Here is an 18,355-nt window from a genome sequence, read left to right as displayed (position 1 = left end):
AAGATAGGGTGTTAACAGTTTAGGTGGATTCAAAGACAAGATCACACAAGTTCAAGATAGAGAAAACTATTGTTTCCATAGATGAATTGAAACAATACCTGTCTCAAGAAAACCCTGAACTTTTTTTGAGTGTGACAGAATAGTGTCTGTGGATATTACAAATGCTTACTTCATTCTTACGCTCTTTTACAGCATCTACTTTTAGCCACTGTATGTGGCTAAGAAACAGGACCCTAGACTGTTCTGACCCAGTGTGATCAATCTTATCTTCTTTTATTAAAGATCTTGGACACTGTAATTTCATTGTAAGATCAATTCAATTTCATTTAAGAATTATGTAACTAGATCTCCTTAGCTGTACAAAACTTCATTTATTTACAGTTGGCTGGTACAGTGTCTAATGTGCAAGGAGACATAGTTCTTGTTTTTACTTACACTGGCAATTCTGAACATTACATCTGTGATGGGTAACAAATATCTTTCTGGGAACAGTGTTACATGTAAAAAAATCTCAATTAAAAGAATAAGCAAAGATGTTTTTCTTAACTTTTTCAGACAGTTTCTAGATTGTCTTTATGCTAACGTACCATATTCTAGCCCATGCTTCCCTTAGCAATAGCGTTTAGTCGTGCTGAATTGATCACTTGCAGACACCAAGAAAAGTTAGAACACTAAGAAATCCTTTTAGCAAACTGTGATCCAAACCAGAACTGCAGCATTGTTCTCTTGAGATAAAAAGTAGTTCCCTTTTTCATACTTATTCTCTAAAAGAGTTTAATTTCTGTGTTTGTGTGCTGAGAGCTGGTGAAGTGGGAATTCTTCATACAGTACTGTAGGAAACAATCATCCTCCCATACATCACTTACTTACCTGGGTGCCACCATTGATAGTTTCACCAAACCATACGTGCTTCTTGTCCTTGGGATTCTTGTTCACATACCAGTTCTTGGCAGGAATATTGTCAGGGTTGGCACTGATGCAAGTCTCACCAGTGGCAAAGTCACAGTATACTCTAATGGCATCTGCAGAGCAGCCTTGGTTAGGATCAATCCAGTAGAAGCCTGCCATTGAGGAAAGAAATGCAAACAATAGTTCACTCAGCCTAACATTTGCATTCAGTTTATATTCACTTGTTTAATATAAAAACTCAGGGAGAGTTCGTAAGTATCACAACTAGGTACAATATTAAGGTGATAACAGGATAAATACATATTTTAGATTGTTAACATATAAGAAAGTGTATTTGAAAGGTAGGGTTAAATATTTTTGTATTATTTTGAAAAATTATTGCAATAATTGTTCAACAATAGCTATTAAAGAGCTTTTCAGAATGTCCATGTATCTACTTTCAGTGGAGGCAGAGAGAACATCTTCATTGGTCATTTAGTATTTTCACTGGGTGGCCAAAGATACCATTCAAAGAAAGCTCATACGCTGGAAGTACTCCCTGAGCCAGAAATGACAAATGTCTCACACTAACATACCGCTGCTCCATTCTGGGTGGCTGAGTCTTAGGTCACGGCAGGTGCGAGCTGGGTTCTTTTTGGAGCCTTCTGGGGTCAGCAGGGTCTCAATTTGGTTGTTCAATGTTTTCAAAGTGGCATCAACTTCATAATCCTTGGGTCTGAGAGAAGGCTGATCAGCCCGGTAGTATTCTGCATCATAGCCAACTTCATATCCACCACCATTGGGACCAGGGGGACCAGGGGGACCAGGAGGACCAGGAGGACCCTTAAGGTTTTCGAAAGTAAAAGACAAGAAGCATTTGTTAGACATATGATTCTCTCGGTTAAATGCTTCCACACATGCATAGTCTGCTTAAGTCCTAGTACCCTTAGCTTGAATCTGTGGCTGCACATACGGACTTGTCCTGTGGTGACTACTATGGGCTCAAGCAGAAGATGCACCGTGTAGGACTACCACATCTTCTTTGTGTGTTTGCTGTCTGGCTATAGGGAATGAACAAGGACTTCAAGTTTAGGCCTACTGGGCAAATGTTTAATGTTAAGTAACAACAGACATTTGGAAGTCTCTATGTTTTTTAATAAATAAACCCTCATCTTTTCACAAACTGCTAGGCTTTTGAAGTTACTTTCTTGTAACTATAAAATATATGTGTTAAATCAACAAAAAATGTTATACTCACAGCAGGGCCTTGGCTACCGTGAGAGCCACGCACACCAGCAGGGCCAATAGGTCCAGGGAGACCATTTCGACCATCTTTACCAGGAGGACCAGAAGGACCAGGTGGACCCTAAAAAGAAATTCAAACTGTTTAATGACAGTAGAAAATACTAGAAATAGTTTCATGTAAATGGGAGTGTACATATATATTGCACAAAGGAAATGGGAGAGTTACTTGAATATGCTATTAAATTCACATACCCTTGGGCCAGCAGGGCCATTGTTACCAGGAGGACCTTGATCACCATGTTGGCCCTGTTGGGAAAGATACACACATAGTCATTTAAAACATGCAGTGGCACACATTTGTATTTGCATAGTTCAAGAGGGAACTATAGTCATGGGCTCAGAGAATGGGAACCTAGCGCTAATGGCATTTATTAGTGCAGCTGGGGTATAAAATGCCTGTTCTGGGGGTGAAGAGAGAGAGCATAAAGAGGTATTTAAGGGCATAACCTATAAAAATCTGTATTATTTCTTCAGATTTTCGGAGAAGGCTTTAAAATAAAGTCATAGTTCCTAAAGGGCATAGAATTTAAGGGGGAGAAAAATCTATAAATTACTTCTGCTTCTCTATAATACAAAGGATTTAACATTTCTGGCCAGAATAAGAAATAATATCATAACAAAGGCAGAGCTTTTTGAATCTATTCCAGCCAAATGACGTCAAAGTTTCAGGGCAACCAATGGTACTCACAGTTCTAAAGCCAATTTATCAATGGCAATATCAAAACTTGCCAATTTATGTGAAAAGCGTTGACTGTTAGAGAATCTTATGGACTTTGAAAGATGATGCAGAGTGGAGTAAGTAGTATCAACCTGCTGAGTTATGCATATGTAATTCCACACTAGGGTGACCTTATTTCCTTTTTCTCTTCACAGTTAAAATCCTGGAAATCATTTACTTACAGCAAGACCAGGAAGACCCTGCAATCCATTGTGTCCCTTCAAGCCAGGCAGACCTCTATGCCCCTTATCACCAGGTTCACCCTTCTCACCACGTGGACCTTGTGGGCCCTAGGAAGGGATATAGGTGTCAGAGGAATAAAAGAGAAGGTTACAAGTATGTACAACCATCAAAGCAAAAATTAGGCACGAACACATTCTGCATTGTGCCATAGATTTCCCCTGATACATATATGTACATCCTGTTAACACACCCAGGAAGTGTGTCAATCCCAAAAGCTTCAGGATCAGCCCATTAAGAGAGAATGCTGATTGAGATTCTAGGTCTACAAATGTTTACAGCTCCCTGAGTGCTACTTTTTGGGCTCATATCTTGAGCATAGCCATGAGTCCTTATTAATAAAGCACGTTTTCTCTTCTTGCATCAGTGCAGTAATGTATTTAGAAGTGAGACTTACAGCAAGACCTCTTGGACCAAAAGCACCAGCAGGACCGACAGCACCAACAGGACCCTGAAATAGGAACAGAAGCAGCACGTCACTGCTGTATACTATACTGAATAAAGGTTCCGTGCTCAACACATTTCAGCAGAAAGCAAAATAATTATCCAGTGCACATACTGTAGAGGTTTGATGCATACAAATGTTAGTCCTGTGTCAATCAGAACACCTGAGGTCTTGTCAACTTACAGGATCACCACGGTTTCCAGGCTTTCCAGAGGGACCAACTTGGCCGTGAGGACCAGGAGCACCCAGGGCACCACTGGGACCAGGGCTACCAGGAGCACCACGCTCACCCTGGCAACAAAGGAATGCAAAAGAAGAGACAGTGTGTTACTTCTGTCTTACACATACTGGAATATTTCTTCCATGACTATGAAATAAAAGAAAAGAACAGTTACCTTGAAACCAGGAGCACCATCACGGCCTGGAGGACCATCGTTTCCAGGATTGCCCTGTTAAAATACCATGACAAAATGTTAAATTCCATCAACCTTCATCTCACATGGAACTGTTAGTCTAATTGCTCCCAATGAGAATAAGAAGATGCTAGGATGGGATAGCATGAAGGTAACAAATTGTTCCTTATAGATGCCACTCTCAAATCCCTTAAATATATTAATGTTCTCAGAAAAAGAGGATGGTCTTCAAATATTTTAGATTTTCCAAGTTCAGTATAGAAAATAACTACCGAGTTCTGCTATATTTCTCACAACGGTGGTCTTCATCTAGCTTGCACTCTCGTAAAACTGAGATCTACTTTTTAGATGAAAAATGCTAGGGGTGAGAAAAGAACTTGGAACAGTAGTCACAGCTAAATTACTTTGTTGTGGTACTTCAAGATTAAATGGCTTCCTTTGTGAATGTATAGCCACTGTATGGACAACCTTCTTCAAGATAAACTACTAACTTGGATGGTTAAATTTGATGGGTAAGTTTATTTGCTGCTCTGTGAAGAGCTGCGCACAGTGCCCTGGCCTCCAAGTAATCACCCATGAGGCAGGGCATTAGAGGGAGCAACTTGTTCCACTGGAGTGTTCCCACATTCCCCCTTCTGCACAGGACTCAGGTCCTGCATTGTGTCTTAACCTATGTCAATCTCTCCAGAAGTACCTGCCACACAGGCCAGAGTTTGTTCTGTCATGCTTTTTGCCTACAAACCTTAGGTTTTGTGGTGAGGGAATGCACATTGGGAAACATTAGGTAGCTCAGCCACAATGTTGAAGTGTATCTGTTCTGTTAGGACTCCAAAACAGCGTTGAGTGTTGCACAAGTCCAATAACTGAATTCCAGTATTTTATGTAATGTGCTTCATATGCCTTCTGAGTGGACCTTAAGTTAAAAAACACTTTTATCTTTAATATCATGAATCATTAGATCCTTTAAATAAAAGGGACTGCACAATTTTTATCCTTCCCTGAAAGACATGTATATTGCATCTCACACGATTAAGAAAATTTGCTGATAACAAGCTTTCCTGATAGCTCTTCTATAGCCAAAACCTTATCCCCTGGGATGTACTACTTTTCACAGCTCCAACAATGAAGTAATCTTTTCCCTACTCTGTCTTTCTTGGCAATTAAGTAAAAAGTCAAAAGATTCTGACAGTGACTCCAGAATCTAATTGCCAGATACAATCTGTGCCTTGAAGAATTTGTCACCTAGTTGGGGATGGGGAGGGAAATCCATGTCTATTAGAATCCTCCTGTAATTTTTCTTGAAGACACCAGAAGTTACAGGTTTGCTAGCAGAACAGTCTCCAGTTGCATCCATTTTTTCTGTGTATTTGTCTTTGGCTCAGAATAAAAGAAAAGCAATCTTCAAGAGGAAATAAGACATAGCTTACATCACGACCAGCTTCACCAGGAGCACCATTTGGACCAGGAGAACCCACAGGACCAGAGGGACCACGGGCACCAGGAGGACCAGAAACACCCAGGGGACCAGGTTCACCCTAATACAGGAACAGTGGTAACAAAATGTGACATTATAATACAACACAAACCAGTCTTGCAGAACTTCTGACATACAACTAAGAGAAACATTTCTGTGCAATCAATTCTGGAAATGAAAAAGAACCAGGACACAAGAAACATATCTAACTATACCATATATTATCTTAATTCTGTATTTTCTACCTCTTCTACCAGAAAACTCTGATGCCATTCTAAAATATGCTCATCTGCAGACAGAAGTTTGTCTGCAGCAAACAATAATTTCTTCTGCTGCTCTGTTAGGTCCAGATCCTCTGCAGCAGCAACAGCAGAATCTACTTCTCCTTTTCCCTGGTTTCCTGTAAGAGGAGACCTCAACTCTTTTTTTACATGTACCTGTTAAAAGCAGTTAACTAGTCATATACTCACTGTTGCTCCAGAGATGCCTGGAAGACCACGTTCTCCCCGAGAGCCAGGCAGACCAAGGATACCAGGGGCACCAAGAATACCCTGAGGACCTGGGCTACCAGGTGGACCCTATGATATGAAAGGAATATTATTTATATTAATAGAGAAAAATCAGTAAATATGGCCCTCCATATTTCTCATTTGTTTTGCTCTGTAACAGTATGAACTGCTTTCCAAGGATCTCAATGTGTGTCAGTGCTAGCTCCTGCATAGAAGAAGGCACAACCAAGCCACAAGACTTTAAACTCCAAAGCTATAGGCCTGTGAGAATGTAATGCTCGTTATAGTCCCCTCACTACTGTTTTCCAGTGAAAATGCTGTTTCTGACAACACTAGACACATGCTTTTTCCTTTCCCATTCACTAACAGTCAGTGATGCATGAAAACTGGAGAGTATCCGGTAAGAGAAGACGACTAGGTGAGGGGATTCCATAGTGAAGAGACTGATCATCTGAGACCGATCATGAGACAGTCTTAGAAGACATCTAGGTGGTATCTGACCTCTCCAAGCAACCCTTAAGAGTTCTCTACTGATCATTTGAAAAGTAAAAAGTTTGTTTAATTAAGTGACTTTTCCATTTTCTTGAAATTTGAGCATATATGGTGCTAAACTTGGCATTAGTAATCAACCTGACAGATTACCCTAAATTATTACCCTAACTTACAGTCACGCCTACTAGTTAAATGTTTTTCATAACTGAAATTAAATGAGAACATAACAATTAGAAAATGTATTGCTTTATACTGGACATTGAAGGGCAAATTTTCAATTATCACCTACAAAATTTTAACATACACGTCTGACAGTGACACTGAAGTTTTCCTTCTTAGCTGCAACTTCTGCAGATCACAGAAGAAATTTCTGTAATTTTTTTATTGAGAAACAATAGGGTGGTAATTCACACAGGTGTACTTCCATAAGACCAAAATGTGTCTGACTTTTAAAAAGTCAGTGATTTTGGATGTGGAAGCTTAAAGATCCTTAAAATTGATTTATTTATTTATGTCATTCTAAGCCAATCTAGGATCAGACAACTTTAACCTTGTGAACCCCGCAAATTAAGAGTTTCTGATGCAGTAAATGAATTGAGCTTGTTCTAAATGGATGTTCATGTGTTCCTCCTTTTTCCACCCATGATGCTCAATTTCAGAGCAGGAGACCCTGATTCCCTTTCTCAGGCTAAGCAGCAATTTCTTCTGTAGTTAGCCTTGTTGCTTTCATTTGATCTACTTGCAGAGACATATGCAACTCACCACAAGAGTAAAGAGAAAAACCTGACCCTGAGATCAGGTTCATTTTTTATGGCATGCTTGTCAAACATGTCTGCAGTTTCTTGGGTGTCAGTGGAGCTTCTACTTAAAAGCTTTACTAAACTTGTGGATAAAAGAGAAAAGCCCTTCACAAATCCCAAAAATATCTTAGAAGCCCTAACATTTACATGAAGAGAAACATTTTTAATGAGATGTGATAGTAACTTACAGCAGCACCAGCCTCTCCAGATGGACCTTTCTCACCAGCAAAACCAGGTGGGCCAGCAATACCTTGTTCACCAGTACGGCCAACTGGACCAACATCACCACGTAGACCTCTAGGACCATCTTTGCCAGCTGGGCCAGGAGGACCAGGGGGACCAGTGATGCCCTAGGATTGAGTATGAATATGATAACGTTACAATATAGACCCATTAACTGGGGAGAACAGAGGTAAGTATAATTTTATGTCCCTGTACTAAAATTGTGCTTTGCAATAAACAGGTTATCAACTATTCTAAAGCAGCGACTTGTACTGGTTTTGTTAGCAATGGATATCAGAAGAATGTTAGCTGGAATCAGAAGACTTACTGAACAGAGAGATTTATTTCTTTTACTCAGTGCAGGTGAAAGTGGCAAAATTTGGCAGGAACATACCAATTTGGAGCTGGAGACACTAATTGCAACTATAGCATCTGTGGTGAAAGTCTATTAAATAGTGATTGGTTACTGCTTATGAAGAAGTTTTTGATCATATATTTAATTCAGAATTGTTTAACTTGGACAGTGAGCTTAAGGAGCTCAAGGACAACTATAAATCGCTTTTAATGAATCCAACAGGTGGTGCTTGTTCTGCGCCCCCTGAACAGGCAGGATGTGAGCAGGACCATCCCGACAATAAAAATTGTGTGCAGCTGTGTCATGACAGTAACTCAACCATGCTCGGATGTCTGGCCAATGTCCCTGGCACGTGTGGACCTTATGGATCATAAGACAGTGCACATCTGCACTTGGCACAACTTCAGAGCTTGCATACACTAGGTATGTAAGCCAGTTTTGTTTTCGCTGCGTATAAAGGTGGGCAAGCTCTGGGACTGGGTCAGAAGCCTCACCTACAGGTGGACCCACTACGCAGGAACTTCCCAGTTACCAAAAGACTCCTGGCACTGGCTGCAGTGGGGCTTCCCAGCCCAAGTATGGGTCTGGATGATATTATTAAGGTGGCAGTTGGTGATGTATCCTTTTCTTAATCACTATAACGCTTTGCAGTAATGATTTTATGCATCGCTCCTATTGCTCTTTTATTGTATTGTGCATAATAACTAGTATTAATCCCTTTTCTCATATTGCATGCTATTTTCCTTTATTATGTTGTAAGATCATGATCTAGATTCATTTTTGTATTTTATTTGGAGTCCGTTTTTCTTGGTATCCAGTCAGTCAGCAAAACAACACCTATGAGAAAAAAACCTCCTCCAATTCAACAGGTTTATTTGCTTTGGATACTGAGATTTACAATTTATTTAAATGCAGGGTATTAAGGAAAGAAGTGCCTTTTGGTAAAGGTTGGAAACACCTCTGAATAGAAAAAATGCAAATGTCAATTTGACATGAGAATTTTTGGCTGGGAAATAAAGCAGCAGGGATTCACATTCTTAAACACAATGAGAGGTTGCCCTGCTTGAGACAGGAGGTTGAACTGCCAATACTTTAGAGGACACAAGATAACCTTAGTATTCTTTTTCAGATAGGACATGACCTTATTCCACTCAAACAAAAGCAAAATAATGGTTTGGCATCTCAAGATGGAGAGGGATGCTTGATGGATTGTAAAAAATCCCACAAATTAAATGCCTAAATCCCACTCCGGGAGTTTAAACATTTAAGAGACTTTTTCTTATCTCATCCAGTCCTATAAGGATCTGAGGTGATTGCAGTGCAATTAGAATTTGTGTCAATGTAACAAAAATGAGGATTATCCCTAACCAATGCAATTTCTGACTTATCTCCCATTACAATTTCTTCATTAGTTACTTACAGCAGGGCCAGGAGGACCAACTCTTCCAGCAGCACCAGGGAAACCAGTCATGCCCTAAAAACAAAAGTGAAAAGGAAGACTCGTTTAAAGGAAACAATGACTTAATGAAAAGCAACGATATTAGTGCCAAAAGCCTGAAGACTTACAGGAGGACCAGCATCACCACGAGGGCCAGCAGGACCAGCAGCACCAGCAGGACCCTATGTATAAAGAATTGAAAAAGACAGATGAATCAAGCAAAAACTGTTAATGTTCCCTAGTTAAAGTAAGGGCTCTGTCTCACTCATGAAAGCTGAGGGCAATTTTGCTTTTCACTTTAACAGGAGGAGGACTGGGCACAAAATCACAATTCCTGTCTTGGTACTAGGGTAGTAAACACTCACAGAAATTTTAAATCAGTATCATAAGGACTGGTAAGAGCTGCATAAGGCATTTATGATTCAAAAGAATTTGCCTTGCAAACATTAAGTGCATTTAGGCAAATCTGTAAGTCAAAACGTGAAAGACATAGGAAGGCAAAGAACAGCATGTCCTCTGTTAGCACTGTATGACTAATACAACCACATAGTGCAAGGGCCTGGTATTTCTCTATTAGAATCATACAGTAAGAACCCCAAGCCATGTCATCCTGCAACACTTTCAGTACTTGAAACAGCAGGGCCTGACTTTCTGCATCATTTCAGCCAGCTCCCCAATAACAGGCTACACACGTGAAGTAATATACACCTTTGGGCTATAAAGGTGTTAGCACATGAAAAGCCTGTGTGCAAGTGGGTGGACAGACAAATTTGCACATAAGCTTCTGGATGACTGGGTCTGAAATCAGACTGTGACAGCACATCCTGTCTTAGAGAGGAAGATATCAACATCCTCAGCTCAGAACTTACCCATAATCACCCCCTGAATGGTCCAAGATAGACTGACTTTGCTGATCTTCAGAGCAAGTTGAAAATTAATTTTTTTTCTCTTCCTTTCAGTTCCAGACTCATGATCTGAGCCCATATAAATAGATTGATAAAGTGTATAAAATGTGTGAAAATCAGTATGGTGATTCTCCTCACAGCCTAGTTTGAAATTATGTTTCTTTTTTTAATTACCTTTTCAAAATTCAAGGCTTTCAGGCTAGCATATTGCTTGCATAGTACAGTTAAGAACCATGTATTTTACAAAGACACAGTTCACTTACTGGTGGTCCAGAAGCACCAATTGGGCCGATAGCACCTGTTGGTCCAACTTCACCCTTAGGTCCTTTAGGCCCACGCTCGCCTTTAGCACCAGGCTGACCAGCTGCACCCTACAGGCAGAAAAACACAGAGAATGAGGAGTTGGAAAAGCATGTAAAGGAAATAAGAGGAATGGCATGGCATCAGTAACAGGAAAGCGCAAACAATACTCACAGGAGGTCCAGCAAATCCACTAGGACCTACGGGACCAGGCTCACCACGTTCACCCTAAAGAGAGGACAAAGAAGAGAAAACTGGTTGGAATGGGCTTTAAAAAGAACCTTTTTTTGAACATCCCATCTTTAGCACAGGAACAGTGGTAGGAATTGCTACTTACAGGGATGCCACGGGCACCAGCAGGACCAGCAGGACCAGCAGGACCTCCTTCACCCTAAAACAGATGGTAGAAAACATTATGACACTGAGGGAAAGGCCTCACAGAACTGGGGTGATCATGTGGTACAGATGCATGTAGTAGGTCTCCTCAAGCCTCTGATGGAGAGGGTGTTACTGAAAACGCTTCTGTTCTGACCTGCCCTGTATCAATAACTTCTAATGATACTCAGACAGGATAAAGAATCATTCTGAGCTAATGTGTGGTATGTTAATCACGGTATCAAAACCTCTTCTCATAGTGTGAGGAGGATTGTGGCATTTAGCCTCAGCTGGGAAGAATTCAGACAAAGCCTAAATCAGAATCTTCTCCCCATATAACCCACTGCCATGCAGATGTGCATCCCCTCCCTGCCCTTTTACTAAAAGGTTTGGGGTGCTATGGCAAACTTCACTGAATAGTTCTACAGTCCCAATAACCCTTGCCTCTCAAATCTGAAACACTTGCAGAACTCATGCACACTAGAAAGATGGAATTGCTTTTTATGGAACTCCTTATCTTACATATTCATGTGTGGGTAAACTGTATAAACAAGCAAGACAATTTTTCATTCAAAGAGTAGACTTACCCGATCACCAGCACCACCAGCAGGGCCAGGAGCACCAATAGCACCAGGGAGACCCTACAGGTCAAGAGACAGGACACCATTTCTAACAAAATGTAAGCAGGAGTGACTACTTTTAGTATTTTTTCTTTCCTTCTGAAGACAGGTGTGTGACTTTCTTCTGGCTGTTTTCAATATAAAGGACACGTGATTTATAAAATAAAATCAGCTATTTTTCTTCCAAAGTATGAATACAAGGATGGGCAGACAAAATCTCAAATTAATGATAACTTTGTGTGGCTTTGCAGGCTGAATTTAGAATTAGAATCAGCTGTCTGGGATGAGCTGGTGAAATTAGAGGATAATGTCACAATGAACAACTGTCTATCAAATACAAGGTTCTCTGCTGATGTCATTGCTCTGCTTGCGTGTATGAGAAGTCATCACTTTACTCTCTCCCCCCAGAAATTCAAAGATCCCTGGACAAGAGGTAACAGAATCACATTGATTTGTATCAAAAGCGAGCAGATATAAGCCGAAATGCCATGCAGTGGGAAACGTGAGTCCTGAACATCCTTTTTAGTCACTTAAGTTTGGAGGTGTTGCAAGATAGACTCAAGTAGAACCAAAAGATACTTACACGAGCACCATCTCTTCCAGTTGCACCAGTATCACCTCTCAGACCTGGGGCACCCTAGAATACACAGAGGGGAAAAAAGCATTATATTGGTAATGAGCACAATAGTTTGTATGAAAGAAGTCTTGAACAGTTCACTGAGTATCCATCTATCCATCTATACAAGATGCTTATGCTAGTTTTTGGGGGGAATGGACTTTGATTATTTTTTCATCCTTGTTGCTATGCATGTACTGATTTGCAAAGCGAGAATTTGCAGACAAAGGGGACTGACATGCTTTTCAGAATTATGAGCCTGCCTCTTTCATGGGAAACCTACTTAGTTTCCCCCAGGTGGCAAGAATTTTGAATGGAATTAAATATTCAAAACCAAGTTAATGCATATTCCAAATAATGAATGTAAATTCCCCCTCAAAATCCCTTCTCTTTTAGTGAAGAAATAAACATATGTAAAAATTCTTTTGGGTATTCATGTTATGCTTTCTATTTGAAGTGGGAAAACAACTGTTAAAAACATTGATGTGATATGAGTGGTCACATAAAATACCTTATGTTTCGTGTAACAAAAAGTTGTACACAAATAATCAATAGTGTCAAGAAATCAAACCAGCACTCTGTTCTACCTCTTTTTTAAACACATGCTGCTTTGCTGCTCCTCTGCATTAATCCACATGTCAGTACATAGTGTTTTATAAAACTTGCCAGGAATTTTCATCTTAATTTCCTTACAACTCCATTTATGCTAAATGACTATGGATTTTTTCAGTCAAAACAAATAAAGCAGTTCTAGAAATGGCAGTTGAGAGTTTATTAAATAATGAACAGAAGGGAATATGAAATGAGATGTACATAACAAGATAAAAATAAATGCTATAGGTAATGATAAGGATAAAGCAGAGCTAGCAACAGGACCAGCAACCAGACTTCACAGCTCTATATAAGGACATGCACTGGCCAAAATGTTCTCCGATTTTATAGAAAACTGATATAAACACAAAATTTTTTTAACTGATTTACATATATCATAGTCACGGCACTCTGAGCAGTCAAGAATTTGATCAGAGACTCAGTCTTTTGAGATCAGTAGGCCCATTCCTGCTATGAAGCCTGTACTCAAGGACAGATTTAGTATTTCTTCAGTAAAGATAAGCTCATCGTTAACCAATCCTGTGAAGAACTAACTGTCTCTTAAACCAATTCCAAATGCTGAGCAAAAATCAAAATACAACGTTAGAGAAAACTGTCAGTCTGTTAGACCAACAAAATCTCTACGTATTAAGTAATACAGTTTTACTGTAAATAAGAGTCACATTGGGGTAACCTGCAGGTTTATTTAAGTAAATGAAATTCAAGCATCTCCCAAACCTGTGCATGCACTAACAAAGTAGGTTGCCCAGCTTACCTTTTCACCCTTGCCTCCTGGAACACCAGCAACACCTCTCTCTCCTGGAATTCCACCAGGGCCAGCAGGACCAGGACCACCAGCAGCACCAACATTGCCAGGCTCACCCTAGCAGCAACAGCATATCATTTAAGAGAAAGTCAAATCATTCACAGAATTTGGAACAAAATTCTGTCGTCACTACTTTGTCCATCATTCTGCTTGCTTGTAAACAGCATGAGTTGTAGCATTTTGTCTTAAATTATTGTTCTTATTTTACTTTTACAGCTAGTGAAGATGCCAGACATCAACGCTTTCTCTGATTGTGTGGGCTCCTGAGGTTTTAGAGTGTCCCATATTCCAAGCTAAACTTCTGTAGAAAGACTACTCATGAAAATCTTGAAAAGTGTGACCGCTTATTCCTGCGCCGATGTTTTGGGGAAAATATTGCTTACTAGACACAAGAACTTCATGTGTATAAGTAGAGGTGAGTACAAATAGAAGTCAGCATTAATTCTGGCCGAAATCTTGGACCCTATCTCAAAACTGAATAATAGTACGCCCAGCTGACAAGCTGCATTCAAACTGAGTCCAAACGGGAGTTTCCCTCCTATCATCTATAGTGCTAAACATAAATGCCTTTAATATTAGTGTGGACTAGCTAGGATGGAGCTTTACCACTTGAAAAAATGACCCAAGGCTATGGTGTATAGGTAACTACCTATTACCTGTAATCACTTATGCTCTTAGGAACGAAGGTTTTGAATTGCCTTCATCAGGAATTCAACAGCAAGGCAATGGCAGCTGAAAAAGGCATACCTTGTTACCATCAGGGCCTGGTGGACCAGATGGACCACGGCTTCCAATGGGACCAGCAGGACCAACAGCACCACTTTCACCAGGAGGACCACGTTCACCCTGCAGGAGACAGTCCAATTTGAGTTTTTCCTTGAATTGTTCTGTAGCTTAGAGGTTTAAAAGCACTGACTAGTAGCAACAACAATGTGATGCATTTTTATCTGAACAAACCATTAAGAGCTGCATTAGAACTGCCCAGATATTAACTAAACTGGCCACATGAATTGGCTCTAGCTTTTGATACAAATGTAGCAAAATTAAGTACTGAAGTCTTGCATCATGGTAACAGCTGACAGTACAGGTACTTCTTGAACACAGATTTTGGCTACTGTGCTCATTCTGGTAACAGTCTTGCATTCTACTGTCAAAAGGAGCTTCTGATAGAAATTTGAGGACAGAGAATGGATTCTAGTGAAATTTGAGCCGTACTAACTTGCAAACAATTATTTTTGCAGTGGCAAGTGCCTGGTGAATACTGGACAATAAAAGTGACAGCTAAAGCACAGTAACGTGACCTGTACATTATAACAGGTATACAGATAAATTCTGAAACAGAAGTCATCTGGAAACATGGAATTAGAAACATAGAAACTGGGCTTAAATGCACAGTAGATCTATCAAAGATGGAAATACTAGTTTTACTAAATTGCAGTGTGATCAAGCTGGAACCTCAGTGAATAATCTGAGGCAGAGGAGGAAGAAAGGTATTTATGAAATATGCAGATATCACAAAGGTGGAAGCTCTTGTCAACAGGAAGAAGAGTTGGCATACTACACAGGAAGAAGAGAATAACCTGCTGGATAGCTGTCACAGTAGAAGTGCAACAAAATTCAAGAATGCAAAGGACCATGCCATTTATTTAGGCAACAAAAATGAGCATTTGTGCTGTAAATGGGAGTTTCACCTGGTGAAAGTGACAGAAAGGGAAAGGTGATAGCCAATAGTCACAAAATGATGTGAACATGACAAAGGCAAATGTGGTCTGGCATAAGCAGTGAGGTATTTTTAGGAAACATTAATTTTGTAGTACAAAGCATCAGCAAGACCCAGTTTGGAATACTGAATGAAATACACTCTGACTGGGTACAAGATGCTGAAGGCAAACTAGAGCAGAGACAGGTAACTGCTACTACAATGATACAGGGAACTCAGCTTGGATATATTGGCAAAACGAAAGTTTAAAGAGGACATGGTTACTAATACAGCCTCAGGTAACTAAATATAGGGAGGAAAAGCACTGTTTAAACTGATTGATATGACTGCTAAGAGTGAATGGGAATATTTGTCATGAATACATTTAGCCTGGAAGTCAGAAGAAAAGAGGAAGCAACAGAAGCAGTTTAAATATCAACCTCTTTATAGGTCAATTTGGAAAGCAAATAATTAACCGAGCATTTCATAAACTACTCACTGCTCTGCATAAATGGGACCTTCCTGCCATGCAGGAAGGCCTCCACACAAAGCTCTTTACAGATGTTTATTCACAGTGCAGGAATAAAGGGAAGCGGGGGGCAGTATCTTCCAATGACTATTCCAGGCTCTGGATTCAGCCCACCATTTGTTCCAAGACATTACATGGGAGGCAGGAGCTGGCTAGCAAGGGATACTATCACTGAAATGGTCAGGCTAAGAAGGTCTGTGCACAGGCACTGGAGGTGAAAATTCTCATATGCCCGAAGCCTCAGTGTAATGCTGCAGGACCAGTCTTCTGCCACCCGCAATCTCATTGTGAGGTTCATTAATACAGGAAATCGTTACCTGGGTAATATTCATATTGCTTATCTAGAAGTTTACTAACACTGACAACCATTGTGTTCTATAATCATACAACCTGACACCTGCATAGAGCAGAGAAAATTCTCCCTCCTTCCTGGGAGTCTACTGCAATACACTATTCTGTAACTGAGAAGGGCCGCTTGTCTTCAGAAACATAGCTACTATTATTACTGAACACATTATTAAACCAATCTGTGTTAGATGTCAAATGAGTTACTCACTCTTGGGCCAGCAGGACCAGGGACGCCAAACTCACCATGAAGACCCTAGAATAGAGTAGATGCATTGGTAAAGTTTATTTCTGAAGCAAAATTATTAGCTTAAGTTTTGTTTCTTAGCAGTAAATAGAAAGGCTTCTCGAACTGCAGCAGCATATTGAAAATCTTCAGACTAAAACCAGTCTTTAAAATACACAGAAATAAACCCTTTTCATATAGCTGCACAGTATCTCAAAGCACACCTGAGAGAATTTCTCATCTGAAGAAAGAGTTAGCTATTAAATTCCAAGCTCATTTTTCAGGTACATACAACGTAAACTCTTTTACAGAGACACAGAGAAATGTAAATATACATGTTAAAGGTGGTTTTGACACACAGGATGCACAATTGGCAGATTACATCACACGCTGTAACTGAGCAGAACCTAGAGCCCGAATTACCACTGAGCTACCTCAGTTGTATGCCCTTGTAAATTCACTGAAAGCAACTGAGGTGCAGCAAAAGCATATAATTGGAGTAATGCAGGTTAGATTGAACCTTGAAGATTTCAAAAGAAATTCAAAGTAAAATATTTTTCATGTACTGTCTTGTCTTTTGGGTGAGGGGGCATGCATTATTGCTGCTTAAGGCCTGAAAAGCAAAAGGACTGGCTTTGCTCAGTTTCAAACCAAAACTTTGAAACAAGAACTATGTTGCAAGTTCCAATGGACCTTCTTAATTTGTGGCTAGCTTTAACAAAAGGAACTATTAAAATTTGCATATAACACAGATTGCTTTGTTTTGTCACCACATGTGCAATTGTAAACATAATGCTTATGCAATGCCTGCCCCTACTTGTGGAGTACTGTATCTGTCACTCACCCTTTCGCCTGGTTTACCAGCTTCACCAGCTGGACCCGAGGGACCTGGCAGACCCTAAGGGTAAAGAAACAAGAATACAAATAACGTTAGGTCAGAAGCACTTCCTGCTTTTGTAAACCATAGATAAAATCGAGCAGATCACGTAGTTACTTACCTGGAAGCCAGGAGGGCCAGCAGGACCTTGTTCACCCTTTCCACCTTGGTTACCCTAGATGGAATGAAAAACAGGTGATTAACTTGGAAGAAGAAATAAAGGAAAATGGATTTTAAAAAGGGAAATCCCATTAATGAAAAGTCACAAATTGGATTTGTATGGAAGCTGTTACTTACAGTGACTCCAGGAGGACCTTGAGCACCGTTGTTTCCCTCTGGACCAGGAGCACCCTAAATGTGTTCAAGTAGAAATCTGCTATCAAAGTTTTGATTTGTTATGAACAACAGGTCTCTAAAGTGATTCTGTGCCAAAACAAAGGTCTCCAGCTATGTATTTTGAAATTAACTACTTGTAGGAGCTTCACTGACAAAGGGTACTAAAGACATTTACAATTTTAAATCCTGGTGATTGTTTTAGTTATTGCAGCACGTTCATCTTTAAGGGAACTTCTTTTGGAAATACAGATTACAGGAACCTTGTGGATAGCATTTTTCCCATAACAGACCAATTACTTGGTCCCTTAAATGGAAGAATTAGTAAGTTCCAACTATCAATAAGAAGCTGGACATTTACAGCATAAATTAGAAACTATACACTGTCCTCAAAAATTTTCATGAGGAGTGCTATTTTTTCCTCTTCATAGGAGGCTAATAACCCATAATTAATTACCCAATTAATACTCAAGAAGGGTAGTTTTAATTTATTCCTTAAGCAATTGTCACCACTGACATGAGGCTAGATGAATGCACTCCCAAGTGCTTTTCTATTTCTTCATCTATTCACGCTTGCACAAGATTCATGCTATCTTATTACAGAGGTTTTGAAAATCTACATTTTTCTTTCTGGAGGCTGATAAAGAAAACATATCCACATACCCGTGGGCCAGCAAGACCAACATTGCCTTTTTCACCAGGTTTGCCAGGTTCACCCTGAAGTTGAAAGAAAAAGATACAAAAGTTAACCAAGACTTCAGAATAGATTCAGTTTAAACTACTGAACAGAGACTGATAGTCTCCTTGCCAGAAG

General features: G+C 39.9%; 1 protein-coding gene across 1 annotated transcript in view; it reads right to left on the bottom strand.

Annotated features, from left to right (window-relative positions):
- The window catches only part of COL1A2 (collagen type I alpha 2 chain), a 40,214-nt gene that overhangs the window by 1,449 nt on the left and 20,410 nt on the right, over nt 1–18,355 (bottom strand). The window contains exons 26-50 of the mRNA XM_005432123.4: nt 18,205–18,258; nt 17,506–17,559; nt 17,330–17,383; nt 17,176–17,229; nt 16,317–16,361; nt 14,280–14,378; nt 13,482–13,589; nt 12,083–12,136; nt 11,467–11,520; nt 10,842–10,895; nt 10,679–10,732; nt 10,468–10,575; nt 9,428–9,481; nt 9,282–9,335; nt 7,473–7,634; nt 5,954–6,061; nt 5,437–5,544; nt 3,992–4,045; nt 3,780–3,887; nt 3,549–3,602; nt 3,094–3,201; nt 2,386–2,439; nt 2,147–2,254; nt 1,485–1,731; nt 871–1,061 (exon numbers count right to left, since the gene is read on the bottom strand). Coding sequence (XP_005432180.1) covers nt 871–1,061; nt 1,485–1,731; nt 2,147–2,254; nt 2,386–2,439; nt 3,094–3,201; nt 3,549–3,602; nt 3,780–3,887; nt 3,992–4,045; nt 5,437–5,544; nt 5,954–6,061; nt 7,473–7,634; nt 9,282–9,335; nt 9,428–9,481; nt 10,468–10,575; nt 10,679–10,732; nt 10,842–10,895; nt 11,467–11,520; nt 12,083–12,136; nt 13,482–13,589; nt 14,280–14,378; nt 16,317–16,361; nt 17,176–17,229; nt 17,330–17,383; nt 17,506–17,559; nt 18,205–18,258 — 2,202 coding nt within the window. The remainder of the gene's footprint in view (nt 1–870; nt 1,062–1,484; nt 1,732–2,146; nt 2,255–2,385; nt 2,440–3,093; nt 3,202–3,548; nt 3,603–3,779; nt 3,888–3,991; nt 4,046–5,436; nt 5,545–5,953; nt 6,062–7,472; nt 7,635–9,281; nt 9,336–9,427; nt 9,482–10,467; nt 10,576–10,678; nt 10,733–10,841; nt 10,896–11,466; nt 11,521–12,082; nt 12,137–13,481; nt 13,590–14,279; nt 14,379–16,316; nt 16,362–17,175; nt 17,230–17,329; nt 17,384–17,505; nt 17,560–18,204; nt 18,259–18,355) is intronic.

Source organism: Falco cherrug, chromosome 4 (genome assembly GCF_023634085.1).
Source record: "Falco cherrug isolate bFalChe1 chromosome 4, bFalChe1.pri, whole genome shotgun sequence".
NCBI lineage: Eukaryota > Metazoa > Chordata > Aves > Falconiformes > Falconidae > Falco > Falco cherrug.
Note: the sequence above shows the minus strand (reverse complement) of the source record. Positions and strands in the feature narration are given on the sequence as shown.